Source organism: Cetorhinus maximus, chromosome 2 (assembly GCF_964194155.1).
Source record: "Cetorhinus maximus chromosome 2, sCetMax3.hap1.1, whole genome shotgun sequence".
In the NCBI taxonomy this organism is placed as follows: Eukaryota; Metazoa; Chordata; class Chondrichthyes; order Lamniformes; family Cetorhinidae; genus Cetorhinus; species Cetorhinus maximus.
Window position 1 is genome coordinate 4294785 of NC_135880.1, and position 26151 is coordinate 4320935.

A 26151-nucleotide genomic window follows, 5' to 3' on the forward strand; every position below is an offset into this window, starting at 1 on the left:
CACTGTCCTCTCACACTGTCCATCCACACTGACCATCCACACTGACCACTCACACTGACCATCCACACTGTCCTCTCACACTGTCCATCCACACTGACCATCCACACTGACCACACACACTGACCATCCACACTGTCCTCTCACACTGTCCATCCACACTGACCATCCACACTGACCACTCACACTGACCATCCACACTGTCCTCTCACACTGTCCATCCACACTGACCATCCACACTGACCACTCACACTGACCATCCACACTGTCCTCTCACACTGACCACTTGCACCCTCCACTCGCACCCTCCACTCGCACCCTCCACTCGCACCCTCCACTCTCACCCTCCACCCTCACCCTCCACCCGCACCCTCCACCCGCACCCTCCACTCTCACCCTCCACCCGCACCCTCCACTCTCACCCTCCACCCGCAGCCTCCACCCTCACCCTCCACCCGCACCCTCCACCCTCACCCTCCACCCGCACCCTCCACTCTCACCCTCCACCCGCACCCTCCACTCTCACCCTCCACCCCTAACCCTCCACCCGCACCATCCATCCTCACCCTCCACCCTCACCCTCCACTCTCACCCTCCACCCTCACCCTCCACCCGCACCATCCACCCCCAACCCTCCACTCGCACCCTCCACCCTCACCCTCCACCCTTCATCCTCACCCTCCACCCGCAACCTCCACTCGCACCCTCCACTCGCACCCTCCACTCGCACCCTCCACCCTCACCCTCCACCCTCACCCTCCACCCTCACCCTCCACCCTCACCCTCCACTCGCAACCACCACCCTCACCCTCAATTCGCACCCTCCACCCGCACCCTCCACCCGCACCCTCCACCCTCACCCTCCACCCTCACACTCCACCCTCACACTCCACCCTCACACTCCACCCTCACCCTCCACCCTCCACCCTCACCCTCCACTCTCACCCTCCGCCCTCCACCCTCACACTCCACCCTCACACTCCACCCTCACACTCCACCCTCACACTCCACCCTCACACTCCACCCTCACCCTCCACCCTCACCCTCCACTCTTACCCTCCACCCTCCACCCTCACCCTCCACCCTCACCCTCCACTCGCACCCTCCGCCCACACCCTCCGCCCGCACCCTCCACCCGCACCCTCCAATCTCACCCTCCATTCCCCGCCCGCACGCTCCATCCTCCGCCCGCACGCTCCACCCTCACCCTCCACCCTCACCCTCCATCCTCCGCCCGCACGCTCCACCCTCACCCTCCACCCTCACCCTCCACCCTCAACCTCCACTCGTACCCTCCACTCGCACCCTCCACTCGCACCCCGCACTCGCACCATCCACTCGCACCCTCCATCCTCACCCTCCACCCTCACCCTCCACCCTCACCCTCCACCCGCACCCTCCACCCGCACCCTCCAATCTCACCCTCCACCCTCACCCTCCACCCTCAACCTCCACTCGCACCCTCCAGTCGCACCCTCCAGTCGCACCCTCCACACGCACCCTCCACACGCACCCTCCACATGCACCCTCCACTCGCAACCTCCACTCGCAACCTCCAGTCGCAACCTCCACTCGCACCCTCCACTCGCACCCTCCACTCGCACCCTCCACTCGCACCCTCCACCCTACACCCTCACCCTCCACCCTCACCCTCCACCCGCATCCTCCACCCGCACCCTCCACTCGCACCCTCCACTCGCACCCTCCACTTGCACCCTCCACCCTCACCCTCCACCCTCACCCTCCACCCGCAACCTCCACCCGCAACCTCCACTCGCAACCTGCACTCGCAACCTCCACCCTCACCCTGCACCCGCACTCTGCACCCGCACCCTGCACCCGCACCCTCCACCCGCAACCTCCACCCGCACCCTCCACCTGCACCCTCCACCCGCACCCTCCACCCGCACCCTCCACCCTCACCCTCCACCCGCACCCTCCACTCGTACCCTGCACCCGCACCCTCCACCCTCACCCTCCACTCGCACCCTCCACTCGCACCCTCCACCCGCACCCTCCACCCTCACCCTCCACTCGCACCCTCCACTCGCACCCTCCACCCGCACCCTCCACCCTCACCCTCCACTCGCATCCTCCACTCGCACCCTCCATTCGCACCCTCCACTCGCACCCTCCACCCTCACCCTCCACCCTCACCCTCATCCCGCACCCTCCACTCGCACCCTCCACCCTCACCCTCCAACCTCACCCTCCACCCGCACCCTCCACTCGCACCGTCCACCCTCATCCTCATCCCGCACCCTCCACTCGCACCCTCCACCCTCACCCTCCACCCTCCACCCTCACCCTCCACCCTCACCCTCCACCCTCACCCTCCACCCTCACCCTCCACCCTCACCCTCCACCCGCACCCTCCACCCGCACCCTCCACCCGCACCCTCCACCCGCACCCTCATCCCGCACCCTCATCCCGCACCCTCATCCCGCACCCTCATCCCACACCCTCCGCCCTCACCCTCCGCCCTCACCCTCCGCCCGCACCCTCCGCCCGCACCCTCCGCCCGCACCCTCCGCCCTCACCCTCCGCCCTCACCCCCCGCCCTCACCCCTCACCCCGCACCCTCACCCCGCACCCTCACCCCGCACCCTCACCCCGCACCCTCACCCCGCACCCTCACCCCGCACCCTCACCCCGCACCCTCACCCCGCACCCTCATCCCGCACCCTCATCCCGCACCCTCCGCCCTCACCCTCCGCCCTCACCCTCCGCCCTCACCCTCCGCCCTCCCTCCGCCCTCACCCTCCGCCCTCACCCTCCGCTCGCACCCTCCGCTCGCACCCTCCGCCCTCACCACCCTCACCCTCCACCCTCACCCTCCACCCTCATCCTCCACCCTCACACTCCACCCTCCACCCTTACAGTCCACCCTCACCCTCCACCCTCACCCTCCACCTTCACCCTCCACCCTCCACCCTCCACCCTCCCCCTCCACCCTCCACCCTCCCCCTCCACCCTCCCCTCCACCCTCACCCTCCACCCTCCACCCTCACCCTCCACCCTCACCCTCCGCTCGCACCCTCCGCTCCCACCCTCCGCTCCCACCCTCCACCCTCACCCTCCACCCTCACCCTCCACTCTCCACCCTCCACTCTCTGCCCGCACCCTCCACCCTTCTCCTCCACTGACACTCTCCACTCACACTCTCCACTCACACTCTCCACTCACACTCTCCACTCACATTCTCCACCCTCACTATCCACCCACTCCATCTACTCACACTGTCCACCCACTGGAGAGGATTTTCCACCCCCGTCAGGATCTTCTGGTCCCGCCGCAGGTCAATGGGCTTCCAGCTGGAGGCGCCGCCTCACCCACGGTGTGTCCACCCATGACAGGGCCACTCACACTGTCCACTCACACTGTCCATCCATTCCCTGAATCCACAGTATTTGCAGTGACGCTCCAGGATTTGTGGGATCACTTTGTTAAACCCCAATTCCCAAAGCAGCTTCTTCAGCCTGATCGCGCCACACCATCCAGGCAGACCATGGGCAACAATCGGGCACAGGGTGGCTGGAGGGGCAATGGCCTCCCCACATTGTGGTCGGTCAGCATCTGTCTGTCAGACTGGATACAGTTAGACTGACCATTGGAAATGGCCGAGCCCAGTCTGATGGTTCTGGACTTCACAGGAGGGGTGAGGGGAGGGGATGGAGTGTATGAGAGGATTGGGAGAGAGGAACTTTCTGAGGAACACTGACTATACAATGATATTGGCAGCAATAATCTAAAGGGAGAGGGAGAGGGGGAGAGTGATATGCTGGATTTGCTGGGCTACTATATTGTCTGGTGTGAGTGGCGAAAGCCACTGGGGTGGTTTACTGATTGGACTCAGCACAGGGCAGCAGTTATACTGCCTGGCCTCCCCTCACATTATTGGTTAACTCCAAGGGTGGAAATTCCCCAGCCCCGTGGCGATGGGTTTGGAGGTGGAGGGTGGGATTTACAGAGGGGCCCAGGTTTTGCCAGCCAGGAACCTCCCCTGGATCGAACTGCGCAGATAACAGGTGCTGGCAATCTGGCAGCATCTCCGACCTGTTACTGACAGCGAGTGCGCCGCTCACCCCCGGTGAATGTGGAGCTCGGCAGCCTCCCTGTGCCAGGCCAGAGGGCCAGTGGAGGCTGCATGACCCAGTAAAAGGGGCTACAAGCAGCAAAGCCCACCAGTCTCAGCTGAAGCTGATCCAGTAGAGTGGTTCCCCCCTCAGTCCCAATGGGTTTGCTGGCCTCAGTCTGGTTTAAATCTCTGCTGCAGTGCAGACCAGTGATGGAGCCTCCATGTTGGGGAGCCCTCACAGTCTCCAACCTGCCTCAGCAGCACCCACCTCTCCAGCCTGAGCTGCCGATTGGACTAGCATCATTGGGAGCCTGGATACCATCATTAATAGGACTGCAAAGGCTCCAATGAGGAAGCTTCTCCCGGAAGATTAAGGAACTGTAACTGCAAGACAGGAAATTCACTTCAAACTCTGGAGTGTAAATAAGAGAGGCTTAAGTGCCCTGTTATGGAGTGCACGATGACAGAGTAGAATTGCTGTGAGTTTGGTGAGGAGGAGAGGGAGGTGCTCACTGCCATGAAGCACAGGTCAGGGACTTAACTTGCCCCCAAGGCCAGCGTCCCACAGGAAAATGCAGCCCCAACAGCCTGAGGTAATTTCAGTCATGACTTTCACAACCAGAGTGTTCATCGTTCAAAGCATTGTCCATGAGGAATCAAGCCAGCAATCCCGGGGCCTCAGACATTACCTGGAAGGTGTACTGTAGAATACTCTCTGGGAGACGGTAGTATTCCCGGTTATCTCCACTGAAAACCTTCCGGCAAGTTCCACCAAAAAATTTGGTATTGATTACAGGTCCCCGAAATTCTCCCCTAATAATATCAAAGCTTAAAGAACAAAACACATTGATGAGAGACCAGGGATTGAAAACAGATCACACAGCTCACCAAACACACTCTCCCCTATATAAAAACAAAAAGCTAAAAGCTACTGCGGATGCTGGAAATCTAAAACAAAAACAGAATTACCTGGAAAAACTCAGCAGGTCTGGCAGCATCGGCGGAGAAGAAATCAGTTAACGTTTCGAGCCTTCATGGCCCTTCGGCAGAACTGAGTATAGTTAGGAGAAAGGTGAAATATAAGCTGGTCTAAGGTGGGGGGCGGGGGGAGAGAGACGTTGAGGGTGGGGTGATTGTGGAGATAAGCAGTGATAGGAGCAGATAATCAAAAGATGTCACAGACAAAAGGATCAAAGAGGTGTTGAAGGTGGTGATATTTGTCTAAGAAAAGTGCTAATTAAGAATGGAAGACAGGACACTCAAGGTACAGCTCTAGTGGGGGTGGGGTGGAAAAGACTAACAAAGTTTTAGTTTTAGATTTAAAAATAATGGAAATAGGTGGGAAAAGAAGAATCTATATAAATTATTGGAAAAAAAAGGGGGAGGGGGGAGAAACGGGGTGGGGATGGGGGGAGGGGGAGTTTAAGATCTAAAGTTGTTGAATTCAATATTCAGCCCGGAAGGCTGTAAAGTGCCTAGTCGGAAGATGAGGTGCTGTTCCTCCAGTTTGCGTTGGGCTTCACTGGAACAATGCAGCAGGCCAAGGACAGAAATGTGGGCCAAGGGCCCAAACACTCCTTTCAAGTGAAGCAGCATTTCACTTGCATTTCCCCTAACTTAGTCTACTGCATTCGTTGCTCCCAATGCGGTCTCCTCTACATTGGAGAGACCAAACGCAAACTGGGCGACCGCTTTGCAGAACACCTGCGGTCTGTCCGCAAGAAAGACCCAAACCTCCCTGTCGCTTGCCATTTTAACACTCCACCCTGTTCTCTTGCCCACATGTCTGTCCTTGGCTTGCTGCATTGTTCCAGTGAAGCCCAACGCAAACTGGAGGAACAGCACCTCATCTTCCGACTAGGCACTTTACAGCCTTCCGTGCTGAATATTGAATTCAACAACTTTAGATCTTAAACTCCCCCTCCCCCCATCCCCACCCCGTTTCTCCCCCCTCCCCCTTTTTTTTCCAATAATTTATATAGATTCTTCTTTTCCCACCTATTTCCATTATTTTTAAATCTAAAACTAAAACTTTGTTAGTCTTTCCACCCCACCCCCACTAGAGCTGTACTTTGAGTATCCTGTCATCCATTCTTAATTAGCACTTTTCTTAGATAATATCACCACCTTCAACACCTCTTTGATCCTTTTGTCTGTGACATCTTTTGATTATCTGCTCCTATCACTGCTTGCTTATCCCTACAACCACCCCACCCTCAACTTCTCTCTCCCCCCGCCCCCCACCTTAGACCAGCTTATATTTCACCTCTCTCCTAACTATACTCAGTTCTGCCGAAGGGCCATGAGGACTCGAAACGTTAACTGATTTCTTCTCCACCGATGCTGCCAGACCTGCTGAGTTTTTCCAGGTAATTCTGTTTCTGTTTTTGTTTTACACACTCCCCTATCACTGACTCTACCCATCCATTTAATCCCCTCCCACAGCTCCATGTACACTCTCCCCTATCACTGACTCTATCCACCCATTTAATCCCCTCCCACAGCCCCATGTCCATTCTCCCCCTATCACTGACTCTACCCACCCATTTAATCCCCTCCCACAGCCCCATGTACACTCTCCCCCTATCACTGACTCTACCCACCCATTTAATCCCCTCCCACAGCCCCATGTCCATTCTCCCCCTATCACTGATTCTACCCACTATTTAATCCCCTCCCACAGCCCCATGTACACTCTCCCCTATCACTGACTCTACCCACCCATTTAATCCCCTCCCACAGCCCCATGTACACTCTCCCCCTATCACTGACTCTACCCACCCATTTAATCCCCTCCCACAGCCCCATGTACACTCTCCCCTATCACTGACTCTATCCACCCATTTAATCCCCTCCCACATCCCCATGTACACTCTCCCCTATCACTGACTCTACCCACCCATTTAATCCCTTCCCACATCCCCATGTACACTCTCCCCTATCACTGACTCTATCCACCCATTTAATCCCCTCCCACATCCCCATGTACACTCTCCCCTATCACTGACTCTACCCACCCATTTAATCCCCTCCCACAGCCCCATGTACACTCTCCCCTATCACTGACTCTACCCACCCATTTAATCCCCTCCCACAGCCCCATGTACACTCTCCCCCTATCACTGACTCTACCCACCCATTTAATCCCCTCCCACAGCCCCATGTACACTCTCCCCTTTCACTGACTCTACCCACCCATTTAATCCCCTCCCACAGCCCCATGTACACTCTCCCCCTATCACTGACTCTACCCACCCATTTAATCCCCTCCCACAGCCCCATGTCCATTCTCCCCTATCACTGACTCTATCCACCCATTTAATCCCCTCCCACAGCCCCATGTCCATTCTCCCCCTATCACTGACTCTACCCACCCATTTAATCCCCTCCCACAGCCCCATGTACACTCTCCCCCTATCACTGACTCTACCCACCCATTTAATCCCCTCCCACAGCCCCATGTACACTCTCCCCTATCACTGACTCTATCCACCCATTTAATCCCCTCCCACATCCCCATGTACACTCTCCCCTATCACTGACTCTACCCACCCATTTAATCCCCTCCCACAGTCCCATGTACACTCTCCCCTATCACTGACTCTATCCACCCATTTAATCCCTTCCCACATCCCCATGTACACTCTCCCCTATCACTGACTCTACCCACCCATTTAATCCCCTCCCACAGCCCCATGTACATTCTCCCCTATCACTGACTCTACCCACCCATTTAATCCCCTCCCACAGCCCCATGTACACTCTCCCCCTATCACTGACTCTACCCACCCATTTAATCCCCTCCCACAGCCCCATGTACACTCTCCCCCTATCACTGACTCTACCCACCCATTTAATCCCCTCCCACAGCCACATGTACACTCTCCCCCTATCACTGACTCTACCCATCCATTTAATCCCCTCCCACAGCCCCATGTACACTCTCCCCTATCACTGACTCTACCCACCCATTTAATCCTTTCCCACAGCCCCATGTACACCCTCCCCTATCGCTGACTCTACCCACCCATTTAATCCCCTCCCACAGCCCCATGTACACTCTCCCCCTATCACTGACTCTACCCACCCATTTAATCCCCTCCCACAGCCCCATTTACACTCACTAGCTCAGTAGCACCACCACTAGCAGTGGCCATTATTGATACTGCAGCTCTGGGGTGAGAGCATTCTCAATGGCCAGGCACCCTCAAGGACAGGTGAATGTGTTGAGGTGAAGCCAGGTGGTAGGGAGGAATTCCCTCTGATCGATCAGTGCTCTTGCCGCATGGGTGATCATCCCTGGCAGGAGAGCCCGTTGTACATGATGGAGTGACCATAACAAAGCCACCATAGCTTTTTACTTGTGGCCTCTCCACACAGCTGAGGGTCCTCCTGATGCCAGGAAAATGGACCTCGGAGTCACCAAGTGACCTTTCATTGGCCTCCCGGTAGGCAGCTGATTGACCAATTTTCTCACCACATGGAGGTGTTTTCCCCTCCCCCAGCCCCCAATGCCTTTCCCCCCCAGTTTCTCCTTCCATGGGAGGTGATGGCGCGGTGCTATTGTCACTGGGCTTGTAATCCAGAGACCCCCGGATAATGTACAGGGGACCTGGGTTTCAATCCCACCTTGGCAAGTGGTAGAATTTGAATTCAATAAAAATCTGAAATTAAAGTCTATTGATCACCAGGAAGCCATTGTTGTCAGGAAAAACCCCATCTGGTTCACTAATACCCTTGAGGGTAGGAAATCTGCCGTCCTTACCTGGTCTGGCCGACATGTGACTCCAGACCCAAAGCAATGTGGTTGACTCTTAAATGCCCCTGAAATGGCCTAGCAAGACACTCAGCCCCTATAAAATGGCTACAAAGTCTATGAGAACGGACCACCCGACATTGACCGAGGCTCTGTAAACAACAACATCAAACCCGACCCTGCAAAGCCCTCCTCACTAACATCGGGGGGGCTAGTGCCAAAATTGGGAGAGCTGTCTCACAGACTAGTCAAGCAACAGCCTGACATAGTCATCCTCACAGAATCATACCTTACAGATAATGTCCCAGACACCACCATCACCATCCCTGGGTATGTCCTGTCCCACCGGCAGGACAGAGCCAGCAGAGGTGGCAACACAGTGGTATACAGTCGGGAGGGAGTTGCCCTGGGAATTCTCAACATCGACTCCAGACCCCATGAAGTCCCATGGCATCAGGTCAAACATGGGCAAGGAAACCTCCTGCTGATTACCACGTACCCTCTCCCTCAGCTGATGAATCAGTGCTTCCTCCATGTTGAACACCACTTGGAGGAAGCACTGAGGGTGGCAAGGGCACAGAATGTACTCTGGGTGGGGGACTTTAATCTCTATTACTAAGAGTGGCTCGGTGGCACCACTATTGACCGAGCTGGCCAAGTCCTAAAAGACATAGCACTGGAGGAGGAGGCTCCACAAATAACCCCAACCTCAATGATGGAGGAGCCCAGCACATCAGTGTAAAAGATAAGGCTGAAGCATTTGCTACAATCTTCAGCCAGAAGTGCCGAGTGGATGATCCATCTTGGCCTCCTCCAGAGGTCCCCAGCATCACAGATGCCAGTCTTCAGCCAATTCGATTCACTCTACATGATATGAAGAAACAGCTGAAGGCACTGGATACTGCAAAGGCTATGGGACCTGACAATATTCCAGCAATGTGCTGAAGACTTGTGCTCCAGAACTTGCCGCACCCCTAGCCAAGCTGTTCCAGTACAACTAGAACACTGGCATCTAGCCGGCTATGTGGAAAATCACCCAGGTATGTCCTGTACACAAAAAGCAGGACAAATCCAACCTGGCCAATTACCGCCCCATCAGTCTACTCTCCATCATCAGTAAAGTAATGGAAGAGGTCATCAACAGTGTTATCAAGTGGCACTTGCTTAGCAATAACCTGCTCACTGACACCCAGTTTGGGTTCCGCCAGGGCCATTCAGCTCCTGACTTCATTACAGCCTTGGTTCAAACATGGGCAAAAGAGCTGAACTCCCGAGATGAGGTGAGAGTGAGGGGCCTTGACATCAAAGGAGCATTTGACTGAGTGTGGCATCAAGGAGCCCTAGCAAAACTGGAGTCAATGGGAATTGGGGGAAAACTCTCCGCTGGTTGGAGTCATACCTAGCACAAAGGTAGATGGTTGTGGTTGTTGGATGTCAGTCATCTCAGCTCCAGAACATCACTGCAGGAGTTCCTCAGGGTAGTGTCCTCGGCCTAACTATCTTCAGCTGCTTCATCAATGAACTTCCTTCCATCATAAGGTCAGAAGTGGGGATGTTCGCTGATGATTGCACAATGTTCAGCACCATTTGCAACTCTTCAGATACTGAAGCAGTCCATGTCCAAATACAGCAAGACCTGGACAATATGCAGGCTTGGGCTGACAAATGGCAAATAACATTCACGCCACACAAGTGCCAGGCAATGACCATCTCCAACAAGAGAGAATCCAACCATCGCCCCATCACATTCGATGGCATTACCATCACTGAATCGCTCAGCATCAACATCGTCGGGTTTACCATTGACCAGAAACTGACCTGGACTAGCCATATAAATACTGTGACTACAAGAGCAGTTCAGAGGCTAGGAATCCTGCAACGAGTAACTCACCTCCTGACTCCCCAAAGCCTGTCCACCATCTACAAGGCAAAAGTCAGGAGTGTGATGGAATACTCCCCACTTGCCTGGATGAGTGCAGCTCCCACAACACTCAAGAAGCTTGACACCATTCAGGACAAAGTAGCCTACTTGATTGGCACCACATCCACAAACATTCACTCCCTCCACCACTGACGCACAGTAGTAGCAGTGTGTACCACCTACAAGATGCACTGCAGGAATTCACCAAGGCTTCTTCGACAGGACCTTCCAAAACCACAACCATCACAATCTAGAAGGACAAGGGCAGCAGATAGATGGGAACACCACCACCTGGAAGTTCCCCTCCAAGTCACTCAGCATCCTGATTTGGAAATATATCGCCGTTCCTTCACTGTCACTGGGTCAAAATCCTGGAACTCCCTCCCTATCAGCACTGTGGGTGTACCTACACCACATGGACTGCAGCGGTTCAAGAAGGCAGCTCACCACCACCTTCTCAAGGGCAACTAGGGATGGGCAATAAATGCTGACCCAGCCAGCGACACCCACATCCCGTGAATGAATTAAAAAAAACACGCAGATAACTGAACTCTCACCAATACACATCCACACTCCCACATACATAGACCCCGACACATGTTTGCTCACACTAAGAAACACACCCTCACACTTTCCGACACTCTGATCCTATTCCAGTGCCATGGAACAGTGGGCCTCAGTGCCTGCTCATTGTTCAGACCAACCCGCAGTGTCGGACCCCCTTACCCATTCCCCGTTAGCTCTGCCTGTGGTGGGATTTTATCGATGTCACACGCCATCTTGCGATCCCCACAGTTTGCTTCATCTGCTCCATCTCCCTCACAGTCTTCATCTCCATTACACACCAGTGCCTGACTGACACACTGCCCTGTAACAAAATATAAACCACACATTACAGGCAGCCATGACACATATCCCATAGTGAAACTCAGATCCAGAGACCCCAGGAAACCATGTAGCTGATATCGAGCTTCAAAGGTCAGCAAACATCAGATTCCAGCATGAGACATGTTCACGAGGAAGATGCTCATGACAGTCAGAGATATTGGCACTCAGGAGAGATACACGACTACACCAAATAATCCTCCCGCTACAGGTACAGCTCGGGGTTATATACAGAGTAAAACTCCCTCTACACTGTCCCCATCAAACACTCCCAGGACAGGTACAGCACGGGGTTAGATACAGAGTAAAACTCCCTCTACACTGTCCCCATCAAACACTCCCAGGACAGGTACAGCATGGGGTTAGATACAGTGTAAAGCTCCCTCTACACCGTCCCCATCAATCACTCCCAGGACAGATACAGCACGGGGTTAGATACAGAGTAAAGCTCCCTCTACACTGTCCCCATCAAACACTCCCAGGACAGGTACAGCACGGGGTTAGATACAGTGTAAAGCTCCCTCTACACTGTCCCCATCAAACTCCCAGGACAGGTGCAGCACGGTTTTAGGTACAGAGTAAAACTCCCTCTACACCGTCCCTGTCAAACACTCCCAGGACAGGTACAGCACGGGGTTAGATACAGAGTAAAGCTCCCTCTACACTGTCCCCATCAAACATTCCCAGGACAGATACAGCACGGGGTTAGATACAGAGTAAAGCTCCCTCTGCACTGTCCCCATCAAACACTCCCAGGACAGGTACAGCACGGGGTTAGATACAGAGTAAAGCTCCCTCTGCACTGTCCCCATCAAACACTCCCAGGACAGGTACAGCATGGGGTTAGATACAGAGTAAAGCTCCCTCTACACTGTCCCCATCAAACACTCCCAGGACAGGTACAGCACGGGGTTAGATACAGACTAAAGCTCCCTCTGCACTGTCCCCATCAAACACTCCCAGGACAGGTACAGCACGGGGTTAGATACAGAGTAAAGCTCCCTCTGCACTGTCCCCATCAAACATTCCCAGGACAGATACAGCACGGGGTTAGATACAGAGTAAAGCTCCCTCTACACTGTCCCCATCAAACTCCCAGGACAGGTGCAGCACGGTTTTAGGTACAGAGTAAAACTCCCTCTACACCGTCCCTGTCAAACACTCCCAGGACAGGTACAGCACGGGGTTAGATACAGAGTAAAGCTCCCTCTACACTGTCCCCATCAAACATTCCCAGGACAGGTACAGCACGGGGTTAGATACAGAGTAAAGCTCCCTCTACACTGTCCCCATCAAACATTCCCAGGACAGATACAGCACGGGGTTAGATACAGAGTAAAGCTCCCTCTACACTGTCCCCATCAAACTCCCAGGACAGGTGCAGCACGGTTTTAGGTACAGAGTAAAACTCCCTCTACACCGTCCCTGTCAAACACTCCCAGGACAGGTACAGCACGGGGTTAGATACAGAGTAAAGCTCCCTCTACACTGTCCCCATCAAACATTCCCAGGACAGATACAGCACGGGGTTAGATACAGAGTAAAGCTCCCTCTGCACTGTCCCCATCAAACACTCCCAGGACAGGTACAGCACGGGGTTAGATACAGAGTAAAGCTCCCTCTGCACTGTCCCCATCAAACACTCCCAGGACAGGTACAGCACGGGGTTAGATACAGAGTAAAGCTCCCTCTACACTGTCCCCATCAAACACTCCCAGGACAGGTACAGCACGGGGTTAGATACAGACTAAAGCTCCCACTGTCCTCGCAGTGTGGTTCACTTCAGCCCCAGGAGCATCTCCTTTGCGCTCGATTTTATCTTTTGTTTTCTCCTAGTGCTCACCCTGTGGCCTCTCAGAATGAGATAGCACCGTGTTCCTGGACCCTATCCAGCAGGACCCACACTGAGGACACATCAATATCTTTGCAAGCTGAAGCTTTACGATTAACCACTTGATGGCATTTCCACCCCTTCTCTGGGGACTGGACTGAGCGCTGTACCCTACTGACCCACTGCACCGTCAAAATCCTGGTAGGAAAGTGATTCACAACCTGAAGCACATCGAAAGCGATCTGCACAGCCCTCATCCACAGGGCAACCTCTGGCAGAGGCACACGCTCGAATTTCAAATCTGGAACCACTGCACTGGCGACCTCCGAACTGAGCATATTCCACCACCGATCTCCAGCGAGTCTGTAATAAAACAGAGGGATAGTGTAAGAGAACAAGCCAGCTCCGATCTATACTGATCTCACACATCCCCATCCCTCACACAGAGGCATTATTCTGAGAGAGATTATCCCACAACCAACTGTTAGCATTGTCTCCGTCATATCTCAGATCGATGTAGAGATGACACTAGATTCTATCTGTGTAACAAGTTTTAATCACAGTGTTTTAAAATGTCTGCTCCATGCTTACAGCTCTAGCTTCTACAGTTTGTTTACGTTTCTTTTCATGCATATCCAAGCTTAACCAATCAAGCACGGTGAGGATCAATTGTAAACAGATTCACATAATCAAACTCAGAGCAATTAAACACAACAGCTCCTTAGCTCACCAAACACTCCAGGGGCTGATTCTGTAAACGCGGCCCTCAGACCGGGGAGTGTCAATAATAATTATCAACTGAGCAATCCTGATGTCCACTCACATCCTCACATCCCCTTCCCGAATAACCCAAAGTGGGAACCCCAGCAGCTCTTCCAATCCTCCTCATTCCTGGGCCAATGATGCTGATTTAAGAGTCTGTACCTCCAGGTGAATACGCAATGGGTGTTGATGTTACAGGTACAAAAAAAAATGAGAAATAGGAGCAGGAGCTGGTCATTCTGCCTCTCCAGCTGCTCCGACATTCAGTAAGATCATGGTTAATCATCTACCCCAATCCCACCTTCCTGCACTATCCCCGTCTCCTTGATTCCCTTAGTATCCAAAAATCTACCGACATCTGTCCTGAATAAACTCCATGGCTGGGCATTGAAAACTCACCGCATTAGAGAATTCCAATGATTCACAATACACTGAGTGAAGAAATTTATTCCCATCTCATTTCGTAATTGTGTCCAGCCCCTTATCCTGTGACTGCATTTAACCCGGTGCTGTACCTGTCTTGGCAGTGTTTGAGGGGGACAGTGTAGAGGGAGCTTTACTCTGTATCTAACCCCGTGCTGTACCTGTCCTGGGAGTGTTTGATTAGGGTAGTGTAGAGGAAACTTTACTCTGTATTTAACCCCGTGCTGTAGCTGCCTTGGGAGTGTATGATGGGAAGAGTGTAGAGGGACATATACTCTCTATCTAACCCTGTGCTGTACCTGTCCTGGGAATGTTAGATTGGGGCAGTGTAGAGGAAGCTTTACTCTTTATCTAAATCCTTGCTGTACCTGTCCTTGGAGTGTTTGATGGGGAAATTGCAGAGGGATCTTTACTCTATATATAACACCGTGCTATATCTGTCCTGGGTATGTTTGGCAGGGGTAGTGAAGAGGGAGCTTTACTCTTTATCTAACCCTGTGCAATACCTTTCCTGGGAGAATTTGATTGGGACCGTGTAGAGGGAGCTTTCCTCTGTATCTGAATTCATTCTATACCTGTCCTGGGAGTGTTTGATGGGGACAGTTTAGAGGAAGCTTTAATGTGTATCTAACGCTGTGCTGTTCTAGTCCTGTGAGTGTTTGATGGGGACAGTGTAGAGGGAGATTTACTCTGTATCAAACCCCATGCTGTACCTGTCCTGGAAGTGTCTGATGGGGATGTTGTAGAGGGAGCTTTACTCTCTATCTCACCCTGTGCTGGTCGTTGTCCTGGGAGTGTTTGTTGGGGACAGTGTAGAGTGAGTTTTACCATGTATCTAACCCTGTGCTTACCTGTCCTGGGAGTTTTTGATGGGGACAGTGTAGAGGGAGGTTTACTCTGTATCTAACCCCGTGCTATACCTGCCCTGGGAGTGTTTGATGTGGACAGTGTAGAGGGAGTTTTACTCTGTATCTAACCCCGTACTGGACATGTACTGGGAGTGTTTGATGGGGAGGGTTTAGAGGGAGCTTTACTCTGTATCTAACCCCATGCTGTGCCTGTCCTGCGAGTGTTTGATGGGGAGAGTGTAGAGGGAGCTTTACTCTGTATCTAACCCCGTGCTGTACCTGTCCTGGGAGTATTTGATGTGGACAGTGTAGTGGGAGCTTTACTCTGTATCTAAACCTGTGCTGTACCTGTCCTGGGAGTGTTTAATGGGGAAATTGCAGAGAGAGCTTTACTCTATATATAACACTGCGCTATATCTGTCCTGGGAGTATTTGATGGGGACAGTAAAGAGGGAGCTTTACACTGTATCTAAACCCGTGCTGTACCTGTCCTGGGAGTGTTTCACTGGGACAGTGTAGAGGGAGTTTACTCTGTATCTAACCATGTGCCGCACCAGTCCTGAGAGTGTTTGATGGGGACAGTGTAGAGGGAGCTTTACTCAGTATCTAAATCCGTGCTATATCTGTCCTGGGTATGTTTGGCAGGGGTAGTGAAGAGGGAGCTTTACTCTTTATCTAACCCTGTGCTGTACCTTTCCTGGGAGAATTTGATGGGGACAGTGTAGAGGAAGCTTTCCTCTGTATCTGAATTCATTCTATACCTGTCCTGGGAGTGTTTGATGGGGACAGTGAAGAGGGAGCTTTACTCTTTATCTAACCCTGTGCTGTACCTTTCATGGGAGTGTTTGATGGGGCAATGTAGAGGGAGCTTTCTTCTGTATCTAAACCCGTGCTGTACCTGTCCTGGGAGTGTTTCATTGGGACAGTGTAGAGGGAGTTTACTCTGTATCTAACCCTGTGCTGCACCTGTCCTGGGAGTGTTTGATTGGGACAGTGTAGAGGGAGCTTTACTCTATACCCAACCCCGTGCTTTACCTGTCGTGGGAGTGTTTGATGTGGATAGTGTAGAGGGAGCTTTACTCTGTACCTAACCCCGTGCTGTACCTTTCGTGGGAGTGTTTGATGGGGACAGTGTAGAGGGAGCTTTACTCTGTATCTAATCCCGTGCTGTACCTGTCCTGGGAGTGTTTGATGGGGACAGTGTAGAGGGAGCTTTACTCTGTATCTAACCCTTTACTCGACATGTACTGGGAGTGTTTGATTGGGACATTGTAGACGGAGCTTTACTCTGTATCTAACCCCATGCTGTACCTGTCATGGGAGTGCTGATTAGGGCAATGTAGAGGAAACTTTACTCTGTATTTAACCCTGTGCTGTAGCTGCCTTGGGAGTGTTTGATGGGAAGTGTGTAGAAAGACATTTACTCTCTATCTAACCCTGTGCTGTACCTGTCCTAGGAATGTTTGATTGGGGCAGTGTAGAGGAAGCTTTACTCTTTATCTAAATCCTTGCTGTACCTGTCCTTGGAGTGTTTGATGGGGAAATTGCAGAGGGATCTTTACTCTATATATAACACCGTGCTATATCTGTCCTGGGTATGTTTGGCAGGGGTAGTGAAGAGGGAGCTTTACTCTTTATCTAACCCTGTGCTGTACCTTTCCTGGGAGAATTTGATGGGGACAGTGTAGAGGAAGCTTTCCTCTGTATCTGAATTCATTCTATACCTGTCCTGGGAGTGTTTGATGGGGACAGTTTAGAGGAAGCTTTAATCTGTATCTAACGCTGTGCTGTTCTAGTCCTGTGATTGTTTGATGGGGACGGTAGAGGAAGCTCAACTCTGTATCAAACCCCATGCTGTACCTGTCCTGGGAGTGTTTGATGGGGACAGTGTAGAGGGAGCTTTACTCTTTATCTAACCCCGTGCTGTACCTGTCCTGGCAGTGTTTGATGGGAACAGTGTAGAGGGAGTTTTACTCTGTATCTAAATCTGTGCTGTACCTGTGCTGGGAGTGTTTGATGAAGATGGTGTAGGGGGAGCTTTACTCTCTATCTTACCCTGTGCTGGTCGTTGTCCTGGGAGTGTTTGTTGGGGATAGTGTAGAGTGAGTTTTACCATGTATCTAACCCTGTGCTTACCTGTCCTGGGAGAGTTTGATGGGGACAGCTTAGAGGAAGCTTTAATCTGTATCTAACGCTGTGCTGTTCTAGTCCTGTGAGTGTTTGATGGTACAGTGTAGAGGAAGGTCTACTCTGTATCAAACCCCGTGCCGTACTTGCCCTGGGAGTGTTTGTTGGGGACAGTGTAGAGGGAGCTTTACTCTGTATCTAACCCCGTGTTGTACCTGTCCTGCGAGTGTTTGATGGGGACAGTGCTGAGGGAGCTTTACTCTGTATCTAACCCCGTGCTCTACATGCCCTCGGACAGTTTGATGGGGACAGTCTAGAGGGAGATTTACTCTGTATCTAACCCTGTGCTGGACCTGTCCTGGGAGTGTTTGATCTGGACAACGTAGAGGGAGCTTTACTCTTTATCTAACCCTGTGCTGTACCTTTCCTGGGAGAATTTGATGGGGACAGTGTAGAGGAAGCTTTCCTCTGTATCTGAATTCAATCTATACATATCCTGGGAGTGTTTGAGGGGGACAGTTTAGAGGAAGCTTTAATCTGTATCTAATGCTGTGCTGTTCTAGTCCTGTGAGTGTTTGATGGTACAGTCTAGAGGAAGCTCTACTCTGTATCAAACCCCATGCTGTACCTGCCCTGGAAGGCTCTGATGGGGACGTTGTAGTGGGAGCTTTACTCTTTATCTAACCCTGCGCTGTACCTGTCCTGGGGGTGTTTGATGGGGACAGTGTAGAGGGAGTTTTACTTTGTATCTAACCACATGCTCTACATGTCCTGGGAATTTCTGATGGGGAAAGTGTGGAGGGAAATTTTCTCTGTATCTAACCCGGTGCTGTACATGTCCTGCGAGTGTTTGATGGGGACAGTGTAGAGGGAGCTTTATCATGTATCTAACCCTGTGCTTACCTGTCCTGGGAGTTTTTGATGGGGACAGTGTAGAGGGAGTTTTACTCTGTATCTAACCCTGTGCTGTACCTATCCTGCGAGTGTTTGATGGGGACAGTGTAGAGGGAGTTTTACTCTGTATCTAACCCCGTGCTGTACCTGTCCTGCCAGTGTTTGATGGAGGCAGTGTAGACAGAACCTCACTCTGTATTTAACCCCATGCTTTACCTGTCCTTTGTGTGTTTGATTGGGACAGAATGGAGGGAGCATTTCTCTGTATCTAACCCCGTGCTGTACCTTTCAAGGGTATGTTTGATGGGGACTGTGTAGAGGGCGCTTTACTCTGTAACCGACCCTATACTCTTTATCTAATCCCGTGCTGTACCTGTCCTTGGCGTGTTTGATGGGGAAATTGCAGAGGGAGCTTTAATCTATATATAACACCGTGCTATATCTGTCATGGGAGTGTTTGATGAGGACAGTGAAGAGGGAGCTTTACTCTTTATCTAACCCTGTGCTGTACCTTTCCTGGGAGTGTTTCATTGGGACAGTGTAGAGCGAGTTTACTCTGTATGTAACCCTGTGCTGCAGCTGTCCTGGGAGTATTTGATGGGGACAGTGTAGAGGGAGCTTTACTCTGTACCTAACCCTGTGCTGTACCTGTCGTGGGAGTGTTTGATGGGGACGGTGTAGAGGGAGCTTTACTCTGTACCTAACCCCGTGCTGTACCTGTCCTGGGAGTGTTTGATGGGGGCAGTGTAGATGGAGCTTTACTCTATATCTCACCCGGTGCAGTACCTGTCCTGGGAGTGTTTGATGGGGACAGTGTAGAGGGAGCTTTCCTGTCTATCTAACCCTGTGCTTTCGCTGTCCTGGGAGTGTTAAGTTGGGAAAGTGTAGGGGGAGCTTTTCCCTCTATCTAACCCTGTGCTGTACCTGCACTGGGAATGGGTGATGGAGACACTGTAGAGGGAGCTTTACTCTGTATCTAACCCCGTGCTGTACTTGTCCTGGGAGTGTTTGATGGGGTCACTGTTGTTGGAGCTTTACTCTGTATCTAACCCCGTGCTCTGCCTGTCATGGGAGTGTTTGATGGGGCGGTGTAGAGGGAGCTTTAATCTTTATCTAACCCCGTGCTGTACCTGTCCTGGGAATGCTTGATGAGGACAGTGTCGAGGGAGTTTTACTCTGTTACTAATCCCGCCAGTACCTGTCCTGGGAGTGTTTGTTGGGGACACTGTAGAGAGAGCTTTATTCTCTATCTAACCCCTTGCTTTGCCTGTTCTGGGAATGTTTGATGGGAAGACTGTAGAGGGAGCTGTACTCTGTATATATACCCGTGCTGTACCTGTCCTGGAAGTGTTTGATGGGGACATTGTAGACGGAGCTTTACTCTGTATTTAGCCCCATGCTGTATCTATCCTGGGAGTGTTTGATGGGGGGAGTGTAGAGGGAGATTTATTCTATATCTAACCACGTGCTGTACCTGTCCTGGGAGTGTGTGATGGGGACACTGTAGAGAGAGATTTACTCTGTATCTAACCACTTGCTTTGCCTGTCCTGGGAATGTTTGATGGGAAGACTGTAGAGGGAGCTTTACTCTGTATATATACCCGTGCTGTACCTGTCCTAGGACTGTTTGATGGGGCCAGTGTAGAGGGAGCTTTACTCTGTATTTAACCCCGTGCTGTACCTGTCCTGGGAGTGTTTGATGGGGACAGTGTGGAGGGAGCTTTACTCTGTATATATATACGTGCTGTACCTGTCCTGGGAGTGTTTGATGGGGACAGTTTAGAGGCAGATTTACTCGGTATCTAACCCTGTGCTATACCTTCCTGGGAGTGTTTGATGGGGACAGTATAGAGGGAGCTTTACTCTGTATCTAACCCCGTGCTGTACCTGTCCTGGGAGTGTTTGATGGGGACAGTGTAGAGGGAGTTTTACTCTGTATCTAACCCCGTGCTGTACCTGTCCTGGGAGTGTTTGATGGGGACAGTGTAGAGGGAGTTTTACTCTGTTTCTAACCTTGTGCTGTACCTGTCCTTGGAGTGTTTGATGGGTACACTGTAGTGGGAGCATTACTCTGTATCCAAATTCGTGCTGTACCTGTCCTGGGAGTGTTTTATAGGGACAGGATATTGGGAGCTTTTACTCTTTATCGAACCCCGTGCTGTACCTGTCCTGGGAGTGTTTGATGGGGACAGTGTAGAGGGAGCTTTACTCTGTATCTAACCCCGTGCTGTACCTGTCCTGGGAGTGTTTGATGGGGACAGTGTAGAGGGAGCTTTACTCTGTATCTAACCCCGTGCTGTACCTGTCCTGGGAGTGTTTGATGGGGACAGTGTAGAGGGAGTTTTACTCTGTTTCTAACCTTGTGCTGTACCTGTCCTTGGAGTGTTTGATGGGTACACTGTAGTGGGAGCTTTACTCTGTATCCAAATTCGTGCTGTACTGTCCTGGGAGTGTTTTATAGGGACAGGATATTGGGAGCTTTTACTCTTTATCGAACCCCGTGCTGTACCTGTCCTGGGAGTGTTTGATGGGGACAGTGTAGAGGGAGCTTTACTCTGTATCCAAATTCGTGCTGTACCTGTCCTGGGAGTGTTTTATAGGGACAGGATATTGGGAGCTTTTACTCTTTATCGAACCCCGTGCTGTACCTGTCCTGGGAGTGTTTGATGGGGACGGTGTAGAGGGAGCTTTACTCTGTATCTAACCCCGTGCTGTACCTGTCCTGGGAGTGTTTGATGGGGACAGTGTAGAGGGAGCTTTACTCTGTATCTAACCCCGTGCTGTACCTGTCCTGGGAGTGTTTGATGGGGACAATGTAGAGGGAGCTTTACTCTGTATCTAACCCTGTGCTGTACCTGTCCTGGGAGTGTTTGATGGGGACAGTGTAGAGGGAGCTTTACTCTGTATCTAACCCCGTGCTGTATCTGTCCTGGGAGTGTTTGATGAGGACAGTGCAGAGGGAGCTTTACTCTGTATCTAAGCTCGTGCTGTACCTGTCCTGGGTGTGTTTGGTGAGGACAGTGTAGAGGGAGCATTACTCTGATACTACTCCCGCCAGTACCTGTCCTGGAAATCCAAAACAAAAATAGAATTACCTGGAAATTCTCAGCAGGTCTGGCAGCATCGGCGGAGAAGAAAAGAGTTGACGTTTCGAGTCCTCATGACCCTTCAGCAGAACTGAGTGATATTAGGAGACGGGTGAAATATAAGCTGGTTTAAGGTGGGGGGGCGGGGGGGGAGAGAAGTTGGTGGGGTGGGGGGTGGTAGTAGGGACAAGCAAGCAGTGATAGGAGCAGATAATCAAAAGATGTCACAGACAAAAGGAACAAAGAGGTGTTAAAGGTGGTGATATTATCTAAGAGAATATGCTAATTAAGAATGGATGGCAGGACACTCAAGGTGCAGCTCTAGTGGGGGTGGGGTGGAAAGACTAACAGGGCATAAAAGGTATAGATTTAAAAATAATGGAAATAGGTGGGAAAAGAAAGATCTATATAAATTATTGGAAAAAACAAAAGGGATGGGGAAGAAATGGAAAGGGGGTGGGGATGGGGGAGAGGGTTCAAGATCTAAAGTTGTTGAATTCAATATTCAGCCCGGAAGGCTGTAAAGTGCCTAGTCGGAAGATGAGGTGCTGTTCCTCCAATTTGCGTTGGGCTTCACTGGAACAATGCAGCAAGCCAAGGACAGACATGTGGGCATGAGAGCAGGGTGGAGTGTTAAAATGGCAAGCGACAGTGAGGTTTGGGTCTTTCTTGCGGACAGACCGAAGGTGTTCTGCAAAGTGGTCGCCCAGTTTACGTTTGGTCTCTCTAATGTAGAGGAGACCGCATTGGGAGCGACGAATGCAGTAGGCTAAGGGGAAATGCAAGTGAAATGCTGCTTCACTTGAAAGGAGTGTTTGGGCCCTTGGGCGGTGAGGAGAGAGGAAGTGAAGGGGCAGGTGTTGCATCTTTTGCGTGGGCATGGGGAGATGCCGTAGGTGGGGGTTGAGGAGTAGGGGGTGATGGAGGAGTGGACCAGGGTGTCCCGGAGGGAACGATCCCTACGGAATGCCGCCAGGGCGGGTGAAGGGAAGATGTGTTTGGTGGTGGCATCATGCTGGAGTTGGCGGAAATGGCAGAGGATGATCCTTTGAATGCAGAGGCTGGTGGGGTGATAAGTGAGGAGAAGGGGGACCCTATCATGTTTCTGGGAGGGAGGAGAAGGTGTGAGGGCGGATGCGCGGGAGATGGGCTGGACACAGTTGAGGGCCCTGTCAACGACTGTGGGTGGAAAACCTCGGTTAAGGAAGAAGGAGGACATGTCAGAGGAGCTGTTTTTGAAGGTAGCGTCATCAGAACAGATGCGACGGAGGCGAAGGAACTGAGAGAATGGGATGGAGTCCTTACAGGAAGCGGGGTGTGAGGAGCTGTAGTCGAGGTAGCTGTGGGAGTCGGTAGGCTTGTAATGGATATTGGTGGACAGTCTATCACCAGAAATTGAGACAGAGAGGTCAAGGAAGGGAAGGGAAGTGTCAGAGATGGACCATGTGAAAATACCCATAGCCACACCTTTTATTTGGAGGAAGTGAGAGGAGTTAAAGGAGAAATTGTTCAGTGTGAGAACAAGTTCAACCAGACGGAGGAGAGTAGTGGTGGATGGGGATTGTTCGGGCCTCTGTTCAAGGAAGAAGCTAAGGGCCCTCAGACCATCCCGGTGGGGGATGGAGGTGTAGAAGGATTGGACGTCCATGGTGAAGAGGAAGCGGTTGGGGCCAGGGAACTGGAAATTGTTGATGTGACGTAAGGTGTCAGAGGAATCACGGATGTAGGTGGGAAGGGACTGGACAAGGGGAGAGAGAAGGGAGTCAAGATAGCAAGAAATGAGTTCCGTGGGGCAGGAACAGGCTGACACGATCGGTCTGCCAGGACAGTTCTGTTTGTGGATTTTGGGTAGGAGGTAGAAGCGGGCGGTCCGAGGTTGGGCGACTATCAGGTTGGAAGCTGTGGAGGGAAGATCTCCAGAGGAGATGAGGTCAGTGTCAGTCCTGGAAACAATGGCTTGATATTCAGTGGTGGGGTCATGGTCCAGGGAGAGGTAGGAGGAAGTGTCTGCGAGTTGACGCTCAGCCTCGGCGAGGTAGATGTCAGTGCGCCAGACAACAACAGCACCACCCTTGTCAGCGGGTTTCCCGCTTCCTGTAAGGACTCCATCCCATTCTCTCAGTTCCTTCGCCTCCGTCGCATCTGTTCTGATGACGCTACCTTCAAAAACAGTTCCTCTGACATGTCTTCCTTCTTCCTTAACCGAGGTTTTCCACCCACGGTCGTTGACAGGGCCCTCAACTGTGTCCAGCCCATCTCCCGTGCATCCGCCCTCACGCCTTCTCCTCCCTCCCAGAAACATGATAGGGTCCCCCTTGTCCTCACTTATCACCCCACCAGCCTCCGCATTCAAAGGATCATCCTCCGCCATTTCCGCCAACTCCAGCATGATGCCACCACCAAACACATCTTCCCTTCACCCCCCCGGCGGCATTCCGCAGGGATCGTTCCCTCCGGGACACCCTGGTCCACTCCACCATCACCCCCTACTCCTCAACCCCCACCAATGGCACCTCCCCATTCAACCGCAGAAGGTGCAACACCTGCACCTTCACTTCCTCTCTCCTCACCGTCCAAGGGCACAAACGCTCCTTTCAAGTGAAGCAGCATTTCACTTGCATTTCCCCTAACTTAGTCTACTGCATTCGTTGCTCCCAATGCGGTCTCCTCTACATTGGAGAGACCAAACGCAAACTGGGCGACCACTTTGCAGAACACAAAGATAAAAACAAAAAGCTAAAAGCTACTGCGGATGCTGGAAATCCAAAACAAAATAAAAACAGAATTACCTGGAAAAACTCAGCAAGTCTGGCAGCATCGGCGGAGAAGAAATCAGTCAACGTTTCGAGCCCTCATGGCCCTTCAGCAGAACTGAAGCATAGTTTCAACAAGGGAGAAATATAAATTGGTTTAAGGTGGGTGGGGGGGAAGAGACACATTGAGGGTGTGGTGTGAGCAGATAATCAAAAGATGTCAGAGACAAAAGGGTCAAAGAGGTGTTGAAGGTGGTGGTCTTTGTCTGAGAAAAGTGCTAATTAAGAATGCAAGACAGGATATTCAAAGTACAGCTCTAGTGGGGGTGGGGTGGAAAGACTAAAGGTTTTAGTTTTAGATTTAAAAATAATGGAAATAGGTGGGGAAAGAAGAATCTATATAAATTATTGAAAAAAAAGGCGGGTGGGGGGGGGAAAGAAACGGGGTGGGGATGGGGGGAGGGGGAGTTTAAGATCTAAAGTTGTTGAATTCAATATTCAGCCCAGAAGGCTGTAAAGTGCCTAGTCGGAAGATGAGGTGCTGTTCCTCCAGTTTGCGTTGGGCTTCACTGGAACAATGCAGCAGGCCAAGGACAGACATGTGGGCAAGAGAACAGGGTGGAGTGTTAAAATGGCAAGCGACAGGGAGGTTTGGGTCTTTCTTGCGGACAGACCGCAGGTGTTCCGCAAAACGGTCGCCCAGTTTGCGTTTGGTCTCTCCAATGTAGAGGAGACCGCATTGGGAGCAACGAATGCAGTAGACTAAGTTAGGGGAAATGCAAGTGAAATGCTGCTTCACTTGAAAGGAGTGTTTGGGCCCTTGGACGGTGAGGAGAGAGGAAGTGAAGGGGCAGGTGTTGCATCTTCTGCGTGGGCATGGGGAGGTGCCATAAGTGGGGGTTGAGGAGTAGGGGGTGATGGAGGAGTGGACCAGGGTGTCCCGGAGGGAACGATCCCTACAGAATGCTGTCAAGGGGGGTGAAGGGAAGATGTGTTTGGTGGTGGCATCATGCTGGAGTTGGCGGAAATGGCGGAGGATGATCCTTTGAATGCGGAGGCTGGTGGGGTGATAAGTGAGGACAAGGGGGACCCTATCATGTTTCTGGGAAGGAGGAGAAGGCGTGAGGGAGGATGCGCGGGATATGGGCCGGACACGGTTGAGGGCCCTGTCAACGACCGTGGATGGAAAACCTCGGTTAAGGAAGAAGGAGGACATGTCCGAGGAGCTGTTTGTGAAGGTAGCGTCATCAGAACAGATGCGACGGAGGCGAAGGAACTGAGAGAATGGGATGGAGTCTTTACAGGAAGCGGGGTGTGAGGAGCTGTAGTCGAGGTAGCTGTGGGAGTCGGTAGGCTTGTAATGGATATTGGTGGACAGTCTATCATCAGAAATTGAGACAGAGAGGTCAAGGAAGGGAAGAGAAGTGTCAGAGATGGACCATGTGAAGATGATGGAGGGGTGGAGATTGGAAGCAAAATTAATAAATTTTTCCAGGTCCCGACGAGAGCATGAAGCAGCACCGAAGTAATCATCGATGTACCGGAGAAAGAGTTGTGGGAGGGGGCCGGAGTAGGACTGGAACAAGGAATGTTCCACATACCCCATAAAGAGACAGGCATAGCTGGGGCCCATGCGGGTACCCATAGCCACACCTTTTATTTGGAGGAAGTGAGAGGAGTTAAAGGAGAAATTGTTCAGTGTGAGAACAAGTTCAGCCAGACGGAGGAGAGTAGTGGTGGATGGGGATTGTTGGGGCCTCTGTTCAAGGAAGAAGCTAAGGGCCTTCAG

The 26151-nt window shown here is 52.1% G+C and overlaps 1 protein-coding gene across 1 annotated transcript in view; it reads right to left on the reverse strand.

Moving 5' to 3' along the window:
• Nucleotides 1-26151, reverse strand: part of LOC144689838 (complement component C7-like) — a gene marked incomplete at its 3' end in the record, with an annotated part of 93613 nt that overhangs the window by 53398 nt on the left and 14064 nt on the right. Inside the window, exons 4-6 of the mRNA XM_078557269.1 lie at nt 13691-13832; nt 11480-11621; nt 4766-4904 (exon numbers count right to left, since the gene is read on the reverse strand). Of these exons, the coding sequence (XP_078413395.1) occupies nt 4766-4904; nt 11480-11621; nt 13691-13832 (423 nt within the window). The remainder of the gene's footprint in view (nt 1-4765; nt 4905-11479; nt 11622-13690; nt 13833-26151) is intronic.